The 17,485-nt window shown below is 41.2% G+C and overlaps 1 protein-coding gene across 3 annotated transcripts in view; it reads right to left on the bottom strand.

The window, feature by feature from the left end:
• Positions 1-17,485, bottom strand: part of LOC148644316 (calcium-transporting ATPase type 2C member 2-like) — a 34,854-nt gene that overhangs the window by 8,407 nt on the left and 8,962 nt on the right. For all 3 annotated transcript variants that reach the window (XM_088614444.1, XM_088614443.1, XM_088614442.1), the window contains 17 exons: positions 17,208-17,243; positions 17,029-17,090; positions 14,098-14,206; positions 12,819-12,968; positions 11,754-11,822; positions 11,433-11,508; positions 10,459-10,525; positions 9,736-9,860; positions 7,870-7,967; positions 5,927-6,028; positions 4,684-4,773; positions 4,359-4,460; positions 3,447-3,603; positions 1,891-2,061; positions 1,177-1,271; positions 790-840; positions 145-311 (listed from right to left, as the gene is read on the bottom strand). In XM_088614444.1, coding sequence (XP_088470570.1) covers positions 145-311; positions 790-840; positions 1,177-1,271; positions 1,891-2,061; positions 3,447-3,603; positions 4,359-4,460; positions 4,684-4,773; positions 5,927-6,028; positions 7,870-7,967; positions 9,736-9,860; positions 10,459-10,525; positions 11,433-11,508; positions 11,754-11,822; positions 12,819-12,968; positions 14,098-14,206; positions 17,029-17,090; positions 17,208-17,243 — 1,727 coding nt within the window. The remainder of the gene's footprint in view (positions 1-144; positions 312-789; positions 841-1,176; positions 1,272-1,890; positions 2,062-3,446; positions 3,604-4,358; positions 4,461-4,683; positions 4,774-5,926; positions 6,029-7,869; positions 7,968-9,735; positions 9,861-10,458; positions 10,526-11,432; positions 11,509-11,753; positions 11,823-12,818; positions 12,969-14,097; positions 14,207-17,028; positions 17,091-17,207; positions 17,244-17,485) is intronic.

The following is a 17,485-nucleotide window of genomic DNA, read 5'->3' as shown; positions in this document are numbered from 1 at the left end:
AGGTGCAGGCGGGGCTCCCCCAAATCGCCCACCTCCAAGCCCCTGCAGTCCCACCGGTCGGCCGGAGACACAGCCCAGGCTCGAACCCGGTGCTGCCGGTATCCGAGAGCTCAACGTGGCAAAGTTCAACACAAGGGCACTCACATGATTGTGGAGAAGCTGTCGTCCATCAGGATCATGTCGGCTGCCTCCTTACTGACGTCCGTCCCTGTGCGCCCCATTGCCACCCCGATGTCAGCTGACTTGAGGGCAATAGCGTCATTCACGCCATCACCCGTCATTCCCACGATAGCTCCGTGACTCTGCAATGCCTGAGATTGAGGGGTGAGTGTTGGAACAGAGAGATCAGAGGAAGGATTAGGGCACCCTGCAGGTCTCCCTTGAAAACACGTAAGGAAACATTTTTCCACAACACAAATGATGACGAACTGTGATTATTACTAGGTTTATAGAAAAAGGACAGAAAATAAGCATCTCCATAGTAAATGGACATTGTTGAGATGGACGGAGCCATTGAACTGCAAGTAATTTAATGACTTAGATTAGACTGAAATACTTTCTATTTGAAAGCCTGCGTATATGCATGAAATCCTTATTTATGGATTTAACAGGAACTTGGAGATTATGTATAATGGGTTAGCTGGCACTGAAAAAGAACCCGGCTCTAAGCAGTGTAGTAGAAGACATGGACGTGTTTAGGTATTGTTGCTGCACCTCTCTCACATTACAGTTGCTGTCCAAAGATAAGACCCAGTTTTATATTCTTGGAAAGAAAAGCAAATACAGTACCTTGACTATTTTTAATTTGTGCTTTGGGCTTGTCCTGTAGAACACAGAAACCTGAAATATAATAATTTAAGAGTAAGAGTCCATGCTTTTAATGTTTTTACAAAATTTTTTCACAGAACGTTTTATAAACCATGAACTTTCATTTCTTTTAAATAGTAGCAACATGTATTAGAAAGTGTTGTAAATCCGTTTTGACAGCCTGCTACAGTAGTGAAATGAGATTTCCTGAAAAGTAAATTCGTTATGGTATCTGCGATGGCAAAGCTTCGGTACACTCAAATGATTATTTTTAAGTGGCTGACTTGGCTCATTTGACCACATGATGTGGTACTGAGGTATGTGTGACCAGAGCAGCACACAGTCAGTGAATGAATCTTGCCTTCTTACCTTGTTAACCTTAGAGGCGAGCTCAGAGTCGGTCAGCCTGTCCAGCTCTGTGCCTGCCAGCGCTCCCAAGCGACTGTCGATGCCTATGCTTTCCCCTGTGGATTGGAAGAAGTCACCCAATTACTTGAAATCTATTTTGGTGCGATCTCAGTCTTTATAAGTGAGACATTGTGGGATCTTTCTCTCTGGAATTCCATATTGTGATATACTTCTGTGCATACGTTAATTTGGGAACAAGAAATAATATTTCTAAAATTTTGACCTATTGATCATTTAAAAAACACTTAAAATTGTTAAAATTAAATGGTTAAAATTTTGGAATGGAATAAGAAGAATAAGATTCCTAGAGGAATAGGTGTCTTCTAGTTTTTTGTCTGTCCAAGCTCTTTGTTTTATAGTAAATTAAACCCTTAAGTAAAAAAAATCCCGTATCTTTAAAAAATGATTAGATTAATTATTTAATTGACCACCCAGGTTAGAACAAAAGCCTAAAGACTTCCTCTCCCTTTGAAGAAACTCCCTCCAGGAACTAAGGCCCCTTTGTTTAAAGCTAGCCCTCAGCCAGACAGAAACATTCTAGTTTTTTTTAGCATTTTCGAAGGAAAGTTGGTTAAAGACGTTATTTTGCTAAATTGTCTAGTGTAGCAGGCTTGAGTGATCCCGACAGATATTGAGCAGATTCTCCTGTCTGTATCGGACATGAACGTACAGTACCTATGGATAGAGCAGTTTCCAGAGCATCTCCGGTGATCATCTTCACTTCCACCCCTGACCTTCGCAAGGTGAGGATGGCCTCTCTGACGCCCTCTCTCGGGGGGTCAGTCATCGCGATCAAACCCAGGAAGGTCAGCTGGCCGAGCTCTAGTCCAGAAGCCAGAGACAGCACTGTGGACAGCACAGGACAAAAACGCACTCTGTGAGTCTGGTAAAGCCACTCCAACACAGATTCCCTGTAACTTTCCAGCTGGAGAAAACGCATTGACTTTGAAAAATCTAGTGTTCTGCTACTGAAATTTAGTATCAGTATTATAAGTGACACATTCCAAGAAGCACTGTAGTATAAAATTCGACAGCCATATCACCCTGCAACTCACACCTGGCAGCCCACTAAAGCTCAGCAGGTGTGAACCTGGTCAGTACCTGGATGGGAGACTCCTGGGAAAAACTAAGGTTGCTGCTGGAAGTTAGTGGGGCCAGCAGGGGGTGCTCACCCTGCGGTCTGTCTGGGTCCTAATGCCCCAGCATAGTGATGGGGACACTATACTGTAAAAAGGTGCTGTCTTTTGATTGAGATGTAAAACCGAGGTCCTGACTCTCTGTGGTCATTAAAAGGGTGTTTCTCAAAAACAGTAGGGGTGTAACCCCAGCGTCCTGGCCAATTTTCCCACTGGGCTTTATCAATCATGGCCTCTTAAAAATCCCCATCTCTGAACTGGCTTCATCGCTCTGTTCCCCTCCCCACTGAGAGCTGGTGTGTGGGGAGTGTGCACAATGGCTGCCGTTGCATCATCCAGGTGGGGCAGAACACTGGTGGTGGTGGAGGGGATCCCCATTACCTGTAAAGAGCTTTCAGTGGAGTGTCCAGAAAAGCGCTATATAAACATGATGGATGTTGATTGCATCTGTTTGAGAAACCAGCCTTGGGGGGATGTGTTGAGTGTTTTTAGTGTTGGGGATTCCCCTGGTTTGGGAGCCCTGAGGAGGGTTCTGACGCCATTATAGAGACAATTCACGTCCCTTTCATTTTTTCTGCCTGTGACAAGGTCTTCTCACCACGGAGTAAATTCTTGCTGCTTTGCAATGCCTCCGGGAAATAACAATATTTGATTTTGTGAAGGAATTCAGGTTTCGAGATACTCTACCATTGGGCTAAAATGACAACCGGGAAAACCAGTTTTGCTTTTTCAACCATTGTTAAACACACTGTAAATCAGAGGAATCCAGGCCACGCTCTACTGAGAATTGACACGGGCTGTTTGTCACATTCCTTCCTGTCTTAAAAATAACTCCATTATCTGGACAAGAACAAGGGTTGGCCCCCAGGATGTTGACTGATAAATGAGCCGTTTATGCCCAAGGAACTTTAATTTTAATTTAAATTGACTGAAATCTGCTGGGGAAGGCACTCCTGACAAGGGGAGTGGATGTATCTGAAGTTTGACTGAATGGCTGAATGTTGTTTTTCATTCAGCTGGAGCCACCGCCATTTCTTTATGGCCTTTTTAATAATGAAGAGCCTGCAGCCTTTTGAAGTGAGGGACTTTCTTTACCTCTCAGCCCCAGAGCCCCAAGATTCTTCTCCTCCTGCACGTAAACAGCTCTCATCGGGGGGGTGAGTGGCAGGGAGACCCCCCCTTGGCTGTAGCTGCTGCAGTGCTCTATCACCCCCTCTAACGCCCCTTTCATAAAATACAGCTCCTCTGACTCCTGTAGGAATGAGAAAAGCGTAAGTCAACTCGAACCTTGCACACTGGCAAACCTACTCTTGTATTTGAATACAGTATACAGTATGTGTCTCTGGTACAGTGTCTTAACAGCAGCACAGTGCATTTTCTACACTATGTGACTTCAAAATTTGCCTTGAATACAGGTGTCAGCTGTATAGTAATAGCACAGCACTAATGCATATGAATTGTAGTGGAAGGCATGTGCCTATTTCCTAAAACTGAGTGTGTGGCCGCCTACAAATCAAAATTACAGCAGTGTCATTACAAACGCCATTTAATAATTTTCCAGCAGTAACAAAATCAGTACGAATGATGAATGTAACATTAAGCAAATAACTGAACAGCCACCAGTGTGTCAGTATAAGACCTTAAGTATAACACAGAGTCTAAAGTAGACAAGTCATCAAGAAGATTAATGTTTAGGATATAGGTACAGAAATAACATTGTTCAAGTGCAGATTGCTGTGTTCAAAGCACAGTTTAGATCTAAAGTACTGTAGATCTTTCCTGTTTGGAAAGAGTGTATGAAATGTTGCTCATCCTGCTGTTTTTCATATCTAATTTAGAGGTGGGGGTAGTATATTTGTCATGCAAAGCAAAAGAGCGGGGAAATTATTTGCAAGTGGTAGTTTTAGAGATGTGCTTGAACACAAAGCCCGAAAAAGCCAGTGCTCTGTGAACTGGCACAAAAGAGTGCTGGCAGTTCTGTGCCACAACACTGGGGAGGCAGCTCACCTGATTTTTGCTGGCACACCTTACGGCCATCCACCTCTGTTCAGAGCTAAAGGGCAACTCTTTTTTCCTGATATAGTCTTCTTTCACAGACTCTATCCCCATCTGCAAGACACCGGTTCACCAGATTACTATTCAAACAAAAGATTTGACTTTCAGCCACACTGAAACCGGGGCTCGGATATCATCCTAGAATTTCACAGCTTTATTTTTATTCCAAATAGGTACATAATACATTTCAATAAAGAAATGACAGTTCTGTAAGCCACGTGGGCTTGTTTGTGTCTGTTCATTTGCATCTGGTTTTAGTGAGAAGAAGGCAACTCACTTTCATAGCCAGCGCAAGGAGAGCTCCTTCTGTGGGCTGCCCTATGAGAGCGCCCTCTTTCATCACAGCATTATTGCATATGCAGGCCGCCTGTAAACAAATTGTTTAAAAGACGTATTAAATTAAGCAAAAATTCTAAGTTTATCTCATAAGTTTAACAGCCTGGGGGAAGACACTGTTATGAAACCAGGTGGTCTTGGTCTGTATACTGTAAAGGGATTAAAGGGTTAATAAAGTAATGTTATTATTATTATATAAGAAGCTGTTACGAAACCCGTGGTTTTGTCTGTACTGTATACTTCGGTATCGTTTCCCAGGTGGTAGTAGAGAGAGCAAGTTGTCTGCTACCACCTGGGAAACGGTACCGAAGTATACAGTACAGACAAAACCACGGGTTTCGTAACAGCTTCTTATATAATAATAATAACATCACTTTATTAACCCTTTACAATTTCTTGCATTAGGAATTGTCTTTTCGCATACCCCAGCTTGCTCTCCATGAGACACACAGACAGGGAGAGAAGCTGGGGGTCAGAGCGCAGGGTCTGCCATTGTACGGTGCCCCTGGAGCAGTTGGGGTTAAGGGCCTTGCTCAGGAGCCCAACGGAGTAGGATTCCTCTGCCGGCTACGGGATTTGAACCGGCAACCTTCCAGCCACAGGCGCAGATCCTTAGCCACAGAGCCACCGCTTCTTCCCCCAGGCATTAAGACTGCTAAACAGCCAACCACAGCAGACGCCTGCAGTTACCTCCTTGAACTGGCATGGTGCACCGGCACCCTCCTGTCACTCGCACTCTCAGGACACATACAAAGAGCGCCAAATACCTCCTATCCTTGTGTTACTTTCGCACAATCTGTACATTGTATTGTAAATTGCAATTGTGTCATTTGTTGTATCCTATTTTTTTTCTTTTCGTTAATCTAATCCCTATAAATCCCTGTCCTCCTACTCTTCTATCGCTCTTAACGAGCATCTTAACACATCTCATTGCCGACAACACCGCTGTACGCTGCACTGTTCGTGCATTGATAAGATAAACCCTGAACCCCGAAAATACGTATTCAATTAAGCAAGAATTCTTTCTAGATCGGCGATTCCGCCGATTTACATGCAGCTCGCCCGCCAGTATCGAGAAGTGGATTTTATTTTTCTTGAATACACACAATAAAGCCCCACTACGTGATTTACAGGATTTAGTCCCGGCACTTCGTCGCCCATGCACTGCAAAACTGCGAGCTCACCTGCACCAGTTTTCCTACAGAGGCTTTGTTAAAACCACTCACAAGCTCCCCGCTTGGCATGAGACAAACCTTCCCGTCTCCGTTATATCCTATTCCTGTTACCTGAGGAAAGACGCATATTACAGGAACAGGTTTTCCATATCTGAAGTGTGGCCCTAAACAAGCTTAAAGGAAAAGAGTTCAGGGGGTTATTTTAAAGATATTCTTTAGATATATAAACCCATGGGACAACACTGAAGCAATCACGAACATGTTCATAATGTACTGTACAGTTTCTTGGCCTTGAGTGTCATGTAGGGCCAGATGTATATGATAATGTAGAAACCTTGTATTTCTATCATCCATGCTGAAGTGATGACTATTTGGCACTTTCATTAACCTGAAGGTGTGCCGACTGAAACTAGGCAAAGAGAAGAGTAGAACAATGACATATCATTAATGAATCACAGCCTTCTTTGTGTTCTGGTTTCCTTTTTTTCCCATCTGAATTTATATTTCCATCTGATGCTTTGCAAGCGTACTTTGACCCTGCCTTCAGTGAATGCCTTTTGTATTTAAAATGTCAAATGTAAAGAGTATTTTTATAAACTTTTATAGTACAATTACTTTACTACATTCCATCAAATGTAGAGCTACTCTGTCTTTTTAAAACGATGGTATAAATGTGTGTTTGCGTTTGATTTTGGGGAGGAGTGTTACTAAGCAAACATAATAATGACTGCAGAGGCTGTCCTGTGCTCTTCTGTTTGTAAAAGGAAGGACAGTTACAGGGTGACTAAAATTGTACAGAACCCTATAACATACTGGTTAGGGGGCTTGTGATTCAGATGTATGGATTTAGTATCAGAAAACTGATAGGTTGTCCCTTGGAGGTCTTCATCTTAGAGGGCTTATAAATAAAACATTAGATTGATTTTTCTAACAGATGTATATGAGGGAGGTCATAACCTAATCTCGACTATTTCTGCTCTCTTATGTATATATCTTGCCTGCTCAGCTTCCATATGTCTATTTCTCTTACACCCTTGCTGTAATTTCATCTACACCTTCAAAGCAGCTCCCTGGCTCATTCCTTGCAATAGTGAGAATGGTCATTAATGTTTTAATGTTTCTTTATTAGCCCTATACAATTTCTTGCATTAGGAATTCATCTTTTCGCATACCCCAGCTTTTCTCCATGGAGACACAGACACACAGACAGGGAGAGAAGCTTGGGGTCAGAGCGCAGGGTCTGCCATTGTACAGCGCCCCTGGAGCAGCTGGGGTTTAGGGCCTTGCTCAGGGGCCCAACAGAGTAGGATTCCTCTGCCGGCCGCGGGATTTGAACCGGCAACCTTCCAGCCACAGGCGCAGATCCTTAGCCACAGAGCCACCGCTCCGCCCATTACGGTCAGGCTGTCTCAGCCAGAAGAGTTACACTAAATAAACCTCTAACACATTTCACCTCTATATCACAGCTCACTAGGGACAACCACATCCAAGAATTGAATGCTTTGTGAACGTTTGGAATATTTGGTGAGATACGTTTGGCTTAACCTGCTTGGTTAATGGGCAGCCTCCTAGCCATAGGACGAGGAGGCTCCAACCCCATTCAGAGAGAAGTGAACCTACGTTCAAGGTGGAGATAGATTGCTTGAGACAAATGTGAAACGAAGTGTTTGTGTTTTGATACAAACAGTTTAGTTCTATAATTATGGTGATTATTTACAGCTGTGTGTGGTTGACTGGTTGTTATCCCTTCCAAACTTCAATTTATAACTTCCAATTATTAGGAACAGTTATAGAACTACTTAATAGCTGTTGTGAGGATATAGGACAAGTTGCATTCGTTATGTGAGGTCCTGCTATCACAGATTGTTGGTTGAAAAAAAGTCTAGGTTGTTAACAGCAAATTTATTCCAAGCCAGTGTATAGTTTCTGCAGAACAATTTATTCAAACTTACCTCTGCATGCATTCCATCGGAAGTGAAAAGCCAGGTAACAGTCATTTCATTGGCTGTTAGGGTGCCAGTTTTATCAGAGCAGATAACATTGCAGCAGCCTAGGAAAGTTTGATAAAAGATGAGGCAGATCTTTAGTGTATGGTAGCTTCTAACTTTTCTGATGGTCTTTGTAATCTCACATACAGTAGATGAGTCACGTTTTTAAAGACAGAATACCAAGTGTAACTGTCATAGCTATGGTTACACTGAGTTCCCAATAGTAATCATACCATACAATACAGTGTTTAAATAAACTCATTTTAACACTACACTCACTATATACACCTGCTACCTAGGTAAAGCTAACTATACAGCACTCAGACCTAACAATTAAGGACAGAAGATCTAAGATTAAGTCGTGGTGGATGAAATCGCTTTTGCCCTGTATTGTTTTCGGCCCAAAGCTGGTGTTTCTACATGACTGTTTTGATTAGTCCACAGACACGGTGACAGGTGTGTTTCATCCGAAAAAGCTCTTCTGTGGTTTGGGAGGCTACCCTGAGACGGATCCGTTTTCAGACTGGCTGTATGGCATTAAGGATTTGTTCCCGGTCATTTGATTATCATACAGTGACATAATGGACATCTGGCGTAGAAGACCTCCCAGGCACGACCTACTGAGAAGAAACCCCAGGACAGACTTAGGACACGCTGGGATAGTACAGTATCTATCAGCTGTCCTGGGAACACCTGGGAATCGTCCAGGAGAAGCTGGAGACAGTTGCTAGGGAGGTGGAAGTCTGATCTACTCTTCTCAGCCTGTTACCATCACAACCCTCACCAGGGAAAAGAGGTTTGAAAACGAGGATGATGTCAGTGAGTTTGGTTGTTTGTGTTTGACTTCCCCTTTAAGGGGAACTTTAAACCCCTGTTATAGGATGCTGATTATTTCACCACAAGGCTTTTAAAATCAAGTTTAAAGTGTAAGATGTGCAGGTTTTTCTCCAATGTTTGAATGTTTCCTTCAAAACCCGCATGTAAGCAAGGAATAACCAAAGAGGATCGCCAGTGTCCGATCTCATCATATAGCTGGATCTTCTTATTGACCCAGTAGTCTCATTTATGGAAGACGCAGGGATTAAAAACTCTGACCTGAGCTGTTGTTGGTCCTTTACAAGCTTAAAGAAAAGACAAAGCTGATACGACACTCCCTTTATGATAGCTATTTTATAAAAAAAAGTGTTGATACCTTCAACAACACAGGCTACCTAATTTCTTAAATGACCATGTAATGCATTGTTGGAACAGTGAAGTTGGATTATCTATCCATTAATTCATTACAGATGACGAAAATGTGGAATAAGTGACATAGGGTATTGTCAGGAAGCCCACAGGGAGTAACATGTCTGTGAGCTGCAATGACATCTTGAAGAGGACATGGTGTACATTACACAAGATTGAAAAACGCCTGCTGTCCAATCCCATCCCTGACGTCTTGAAAGCTGACCTTCAGCTCAGTTTAGGATGAAGGAGACAGGGAAGGGGAGTGAACTGCACTTTTCACCATTTTCCAGTAGGACTGAGATTTTTTAGATGGTTCTGTCTAGGAAGGTTGATGGAAATCTGTCTTTTACTATTAAGATGGCCACATGTAGCCTGTTCCTCAGAGAATCTGCTTGGGTGTTGTATATGTACAGTACACGAAGAAGTGCTCATTCCTAATCCTGGAGTGGTAAACTAGACTAACTAAATTAATAATTAAGTCACTCAAAGAAGCGGTTGAATGAAATCCAAAAGATCTTGTGGACTTTCACTAATCTGTATATTTAGGAAAATGTACCAGGATCAATCTAACAATGTTTACTGTAAGTCAACTTTTACTCTCACCCAGAGTTTCCACAATTGGCAGCTTCTTCACAATTACTTTCTTCTTAGCCATTCGCATCACTCCTAGTGCTAGCGTCACTGTGACGACAATGGGAAGGCCTTCTGGGATAGCTGCAACTGCCAGACTTTGACAACAAAGACAAATGTGAATAAATCAATTTATATGACCTGCTACTTTCTAGTGACATTATTAAGTCAGTTACATTATCCGATTACTCTCTGATTAACATCTTTAAATTAAGAAAAGCAGCTGTAACTCAGCTAAGAAATTAAATTGTAAATATCTTGTACATTTTTCTGTAGTACCAGTTCTAATATAGGAGATTAATACCCTCATAAAAAAGTTGTTGTTTTTTAGTCTGAGAACATACAATTGATTGCTCAGGTTCCACACAAGAGAAAACTATGTGGAAGTGCATTTTAAACTGTGGATTTGAAGCATCTAAAGTCAAAAGCCTACAGTAGATTCCTTCCAGAAATGACTGAATGAATTCCTTGGATCAAATACTAACTACCAAACAACTGGCCCCTTCTCTTTTGTAATTCATGTTCTTTTTATGTCCTTATATACACCTACTTTGACTACAGAAGACAGCAGAGTTAGTTCCTAGAAGCTGTTACAGAAATATTGCCTGACAGTTGAAAACTGTTGTTCTGTGTGGGGTGCAGTGAAACTGGGGTAGAAGGCAAGCACACCCAATAATGGCTCCCCTAGTTCCCCACCTGACTCCGATGGTGAAGATGTTGAGCAGGGGCTTCCCTTGCACCCATCCAATCAGCATGATGATGCCTTAAAAGAACCCAAGGAAGCATGGAGATAGTTCTCATGAGTGTTAACAGCAATACTAAAGCAAAATATTCAATGTGAACATGCGATTCATTCTGGTCACATTTTGCAGCAGAGAATCTAACATTTAGGCACTTTTATCCTTATTTAAATCTTCTGATAAGATTGTTTCTTATTACTTGCCATTACAATTAGCTAACACAGTAGCTAGCTTTGCTCATGAATCAGGATGTGTTGAAAAGCATTCACACTAAATGTATTACACTATGAAGGGCCTATTTTTATTTTATTCTGCCTTGTTGTGGGAGAACAGAGCAGTCTACCATTCTGTGAACTTAAACATAGAGTAAGAAAGGGAGTAAGGAAAGTCATTATCTAAGTCCTGCATATTAATTGAGTACTTTGATTTGAATCTAGCTGTAATGTACTGTAAGTCCCAGTCTACAGCCTTCCAACTTTTCTTCGTAACCCACTAGTGTTCTTCTAGATCAGTCGCATGAACAGAGGCTTCTTCTGCAGAGAGGAGCAGCTCGTACTAAATATGTTTATAAACTTAAGTGTGCCTGAGAGGACAGCATTGAATTACACCAATAAAGGTGCATTTTCTGCAAGTCTTTCAGCCTCATCTATAGACTGAAATGATCTAATTGCAAACATTAGAAGGCAAAGTTTGAAACACAGCACTGAAATAGACAGAAACTAGAGTTATAAGGCAAATAAAATAATATAGGCTATGAAACACTTGTTTTGATATGAATTATAGCAATATATTGAAAATATGAGAAATATCCTGTTCATTTCAAAGTTACATTAAGAATGCATTTTACATATGGTGCATTGTGCATTTGGTTTAAGTAGTAAAAACATACCAAAGGACCACGGATATGCAGAGCAATGAAATCTCACTTACCAATAATTCCAAACGAGAAGATGGACAGCTGTTTTCCAAGTGTGTCCATGTTTTTCTGGAGTGGGGTCTTTGGAGTCTGTGGAGTCACACAATGACATTGAGCCATTATGTCTGACAGGACAATGGAAATGAGACTCATTTGGGGGCTTTGTTTTTACATTTAAGTAAAGTTCATGGAGTATGAGCTGAAGTGCTTCAGGAAGCAGAACATTACAGGATACATGAAGAATTGCTGGCTTTGCTACTTGGCATCTGAATTTCAAGAGGTTGTCTTTTCTGTGCTTGTGTTTAAGGATAAGGATAAGAGAGCAGTGATCTCACCTCCTCCATCTGCATCAGTTTAAACACTTCGCCAAACTGAGATTTCTCTCCGGTGCTAATAACGAGTCCCTAATTAGACAAGACAGAAAGTGCAATCAATATAATAAAAAAATAACTGGCCTTAGATATTTTGTCACTCAAGTGTACTTGTTTAGGATCAAACTGATTATCTTGTCTACAGAATATATTTACTCAAGACAGATTAGCAATGCAACCTGTTTTAAATTAGAAAACAAATCTCACAGATGTCCTTCTTTCAAACCTTTGCCTTATGAGAGAAGGAGCATTCAAAAGTTGTTTTCAGTGAGCTCTGGGGCATCTGCTGCCAGACTTATCTGGACTTATCATTCAGTCCAGGGGGTCCCCAAATCCTTAAATAATGTTGTACAAAGATGTACAAATCAAATCAACAGTATTAATCAGTGGTGTGTTTTATTCCCATAATAGTATTTATCAATTAACCCCACCGAAAAACTTTGATAGTGATAGTGTCTTTGGTATTAGCATGGTAATTACTAAGCTTCAATCTGCTTTGCTCCTTAAACCATAGGGAGATTCCTCCTGAAAGAATGATTACAAAAGTTATCCACCAATGGACAAAACTATTCTACAGCCAAAACCCTGAAGCAGCTTGTAAGCATTTTAGAATACTCCATTTTGACGTGCTACATACTATACAGTAAATCAAACTACTGGAAAATAGTCAAAATAGACAAATTATTGACCTTTCATTTATGAATTTAATAGTTAAACATTGTAAAAGATAGCAAATGTGCTAGATTTTGTAGTAGTTCAGAAATATTGTGTACAATTCTACCATAGTTATTCCATATCAGAAGAGGCTAGGTGACAAGACATTTGTATACCAAAAATGCAGAAGTAAACTTCAAACTGTGTTTGTAGGTTTGTATTGTGTCATTGAAGATGAATTTGCTCAAAATAACATGTCTGATTTCTGTAACAAACGAATACAATTTCAGAGGGTGTGTAGTAGATGAGAGTAGATGACAGATCTCGAGGTGTTCCGGTACGTTTTCAAGAACGCCACACACACGGTGCACTCACCCGGCCCCTTCCATGACACACCAGTGTGCCCATGAAAGCGATGTTGGGGAGAGAGGTAGGCTCCTCACTCTCCGACAGGGTGCTGTCTGTCTTAATGCAGGGCTCCACCTCCCCTGTAAAATTGGACTCGTCCACGAGGAGATCAATAGCCTAAGGAGACAGCTAGATGTCAACACAGGCCATCCAGTCGTCCATTGCCAAAACAACCTAGCGCCCTGCTTGTCCAGTTTTTAAGGCACTATATTTTGTGAAATCAGACCAATAGATAGAGCAGAGATGACCATCCATGGATTTCCATGGAGTCAGAGAAAAACCTTCTGATCTTTACAGTATCCAAGGTCTAGAGCAGATAAAAACGTCCTCAGCTTAACGGGTCATAGCTGCCATTTGTTCAAGAACCTTACTGTTGATTTAGAGACCATAATATAGCTGCAGGAACGTGGATCTCCAGCAACAATACTGATCACCCCTAGGAGACTTCTCAAGTATTGGGCCAGTAATTGTTTAAGCCCATTTCAGCCTTGATTCTGCTGTGGAGCTCATGATGCCAGGAGGAAAGAGAGGTTAATAGTCAGCAGATCATGAGGACAGATAAGCTGGGGACTGGCATGCCTTCTCTGTCCTGGGTTTATTTCAGGTTGGGGAACATTCAGTTTGCATGTTATCCCCATGCCTTTCTCAGGTTGGACCAGAAACCAGAAGACACTAGGCCCTCCTGGAATTGAGTGTGACACATCTGGATAAGGTTACGGGCTTCTCTTAATTGTTCCTCTAGGCTTGTGTGCGCTCTGGGGTAGGCTTACAGTGACCCTCCTGTAGGGTCAGATGCAAGGGCTTTGGATTATATATGAATTGATGTTTTCTGTTAAGCCAAATACTATTGCATAGATGCTTGGTTTAAATGGGTTACACCAACAGGTGTGTATACTGGTAAATTCAACTGGGAGTAATATTACCTGGAATGTAACATGAGACTCTGACATTGTTAAAAATTTGCACTCTTAGTTACATTTTTGGCAAGAGAACACGAGGAGATAACTGCATATCGAATTTCCTCCCCAGTCAAATACACAAATGTCTTAGAAACATCTTATTTTTGTCTTTTATTCCAAGAAGATTGCAACAAAATCCTGAATATCTCATAACTCTTTGGAGAATGGAGAGTGAGGCCCCTGGTCTCATGTTCGTTGTTAACGTCACACACTTCATTTCCTTTCCCAGGCTGACCTTCACTAACACACATGGAGCTCTGACATTACGAAACCTAAGAGTACTGTACCTCAATGAGCCTGACGTCTGCTGGAACCCTGTCGCCAACAGACAAGCACACGAGGTCTCCAGGCACCAGCTCACGAGCCAGCCTTCTCTCCACTGTGCCATCTCGGACACTGTAATCAGAACAAAGCCCTCAGGGGCGGCTCAGCTCTGGAACTGCACAGAACGCAACTGACCCACTTCTTTTCAGTTCAGGTTTGGACGTTGGAGTTGCTACAAAGACACAGATGCCAAATTCCTACAGCACCAATTGTGGTACTCCACAATGCCTGCTTTCGTCATTCTGCTTGGACTCGGGTACTATTACCTAGAAGGAGGATGAGTCAGGAAATTTGGAAACATGATCTATGTTTCAAAGACAGAAAGCAGTCATATTAGGCCAGAGTCTGGAATATTATGATGGGGATGTACAGCCCAGATCCTGAAGGGCCAGTCAGTGTATCTGCAAGCTTTCTGGGTTTCTTTCAAGCTGGGAGAAGGGCTAGGAGCTGTTAAATTAGTCCAGTTAAGCCAATGATCAACAAATGGGCGGCCATTTAGAACTAGAAAACCTTGGCTTATGACCTAAGATGGGGCATTTTTGGCTGGAATGGACCTCAGGCAACACCCAGTTTTTAGTCTGACTAAATTGAAAATTTAGAAACAAAAGCATGTTTTAGAGGAGTAGAGTAGTGTGATTTTATTATTGTACAATGCATGTTTTTTTAAATGCTGTTGTTTTGGATTCGTTTAGTCTCTCTGATATTATAAAGTAGTAGTTTATCACATGTTGGATTTGTTTTGTTGCGAAGGGTATGAAGCCATTCGTTTCCCAGCTATAAGTGGGCATTGCCACTTTGGAATAATGAATACACTAAATCAATATTTATTCTATAGTCTTTAGTGTGTTTCTTCTTCCTGGAGAATTTCACCTTCATTTCTTCTTCTGAAATACCCTTAGAAGGTAAATAATGGAGGTAAATAGCACTTCTGTTCCACAACAAACTCCACCCTTTTTAAAGCTCTAAGACTTTGCTTAGACTACAAAGAAGCATGTGGTAAATTTCTTCACCAGGTTTGCAAGTACTTCCCTGTTTAAGAATACAACACAAGTTACCCGTCACAGTACACATCATACATAGGCTTCCTGGCTGTGAAATCTACTGTGTATTTTCAGTGTAACATATTTATGAAGGCAGTCACTTAGTCTGTTTGCTGTTCATGGAGCATTTTTTACAATTGATGTCATCGTTTTTAAAAAAAGTATGAATTTTTGTAATGTTTGACAGATGCACTGTTAAAACAGGCAAAACGTGATGTAAAAAGTTATTTAAGCTACCTTGGACAAATTCTTGCAGATGCTGAACATAAATGTATCATGGAAGTTAAAAGGAGAGGTATGCACATGGATGTATTAAGAAACAAAACAGAAAAGTACTTATTTTAAGTGCTCATATACTGTATATATCTTAAAGTGGAATAATAATTAATCAAATAGAAACGTGTGTGTCTGTCTCGGTCTAAATGTGTTGATGTGGCTACAGTGCAGCCTCTTTAGGTTGCTTGGTTGGCTGATGAATCTACAGGAGAATCTAAGGCACATGCCTCGTTAATTAATGAGGTCAGTCAATTAGTCACTCAGGGGGGCAACTTCCAGTCTTTAAAATAGCTGTCAGGGCAGCTTCATGTAACTTAGCTTCAACTCTGTTTAAGAAAAGACAAAGAGATGAGTCCAATTTGTTTTGTGTCTGGAAGTGTAATGTGTGAGAATTCTGTTTTTTTTTTTTGTGGCTTCATACGTTCATCTGCATGTTTTATTTTCTGTATTTTTGTTAATAAAATGCTCCATGAAGATGATGTAGCCCCTAAACTTTCCCTGCACTGACCCACACAGGGGGCAGCATGTCACAGTATCCCCCTATTCACAATCGTAACTCTTTTACGTACTGTAACAGCTCCAACCTTTGATAAAAAAAAAATCAAACATACACATATGTGGAACACAGTGGTCCTAAAACATCTTCATTGTCTTTTCTTCACATGGCCTTTCTAGGTACAGCCATTCTCTGGAACAATGACCATTCTTTAAGCACAGCCTTCAGTGGGCAAAAATATATACTGTACCCTGTTTATCAGTGGTACCAGAATAAGTTTGAGGTTTGCTGCACATCTTCCTGCTTTCACCAAAAGCAAGATAAAACAGAAGGCCTTGCAAAAAAGCATATCTCTTGGAAAGAGAGACTTTCATTACTGGCCTCCACAATTTTTTTTGCAGAAGTAAAATTAGCCACATCGCTTAACCAATGTGATGACAGCAAGGTCACTAGAACACTTTTGAGCAAATACACAGTGCAACACTAACAGGAAAGATGTCACAGTCGTACTCCTACTTAATGTATTTTCAATATCCAATATCCAACTGTCCAATATCGCACTGAAACACGGTTGGACTTCACTGAAACATGCAGCACTGAAGCACAGATTTATTAGAAAATCTGTCAACTCCAAGACAAAAAATGTCTGTATTATACATCACAGTTCAGTTCTTGATGTATGCAGTCACTGTGGCTATGAATCAAAGCCTAATAACATCAGTTAAACTAGTGAACCACGGTAGTGGGGTTTTAAAAATGATTATACATTACTGCCCATATCCTAACCAGACGCTAAATTTACAAGTCCACCACCAGGTTTCAAGATGTTGGCTTGCATTTAATGCAGAGTGTGACTTTGGAGCTGCCGTATCAGGCATCACACATAACCATGAGAGAAATTCCAAGCAGTCTTCAATTGCACGAAGGTCTGAAGAATGCCATTCCTCCAGCACTTCGAGTCCTTTGGAGATTGGCTCTGCACCACCTGCAAAGTAATTGACTGCATAACGCTAAATAGTTTTGTAGTCCCACTGTGTGCAATATAAAAGAAACATCACAGCGTTCCATTATCGTTTACATACCAGTTACATTCAGGGGGAACCAGCTTGTTCAATTCCTCTAGTGACTTCTCGGAACGGTACTCCTGTATTGAGGCAAAAGTGAAACGGAAAATAAAAACGTTGAGATCAGAATACTGGGGTTAACCCATTCTTGGCATTCGTGCCAGTAGACTGATTGAAAAAATGTGAAAGTTACTTGCCTGTAGAAATGCCACCGTGACCACGATGAGGACAGCCTGTTGTGGAAAAAAAACACATTCTTCACTTCACTTGAATGAATTTAAATTAATGCCCAAAAGTGAAACATGCTGTCTGAAAGAGAACATAAAAGGTGACAGCTTTGCTTGCTGTTAGATTAAAAAAAAAATTACATCACCTACCAATTATGGGTACACATAACACACCGATGAGGAATGATTTTGCATATCAGAACTTAACAGATTTTGTATCCCTACAAGATCTTGTATACCTACAAGAT

The sequence above is a fragment of the Lepisosteus platostomus genome, chromosome 20 (assembly GCF_059453375.1).
Source record: "Lepisosteus platostomus isolate fLepPlt1 chromosome 20, fLepPlt1.hap1, whole genome shotgun sequence".
Classification (NCBI taxonomy): Eukaryota; Metazoa; Chordata; class Actinopteri; order Semionotiformes; family Lepisosteidae; genus Lepisosteus; species Lepisosteus platostomus.
The sequence above is the reverse complement of the archived record's forward strand: the minus strand, read 5'-3'. Positions and strand labels throughout refer to the sequence as shown.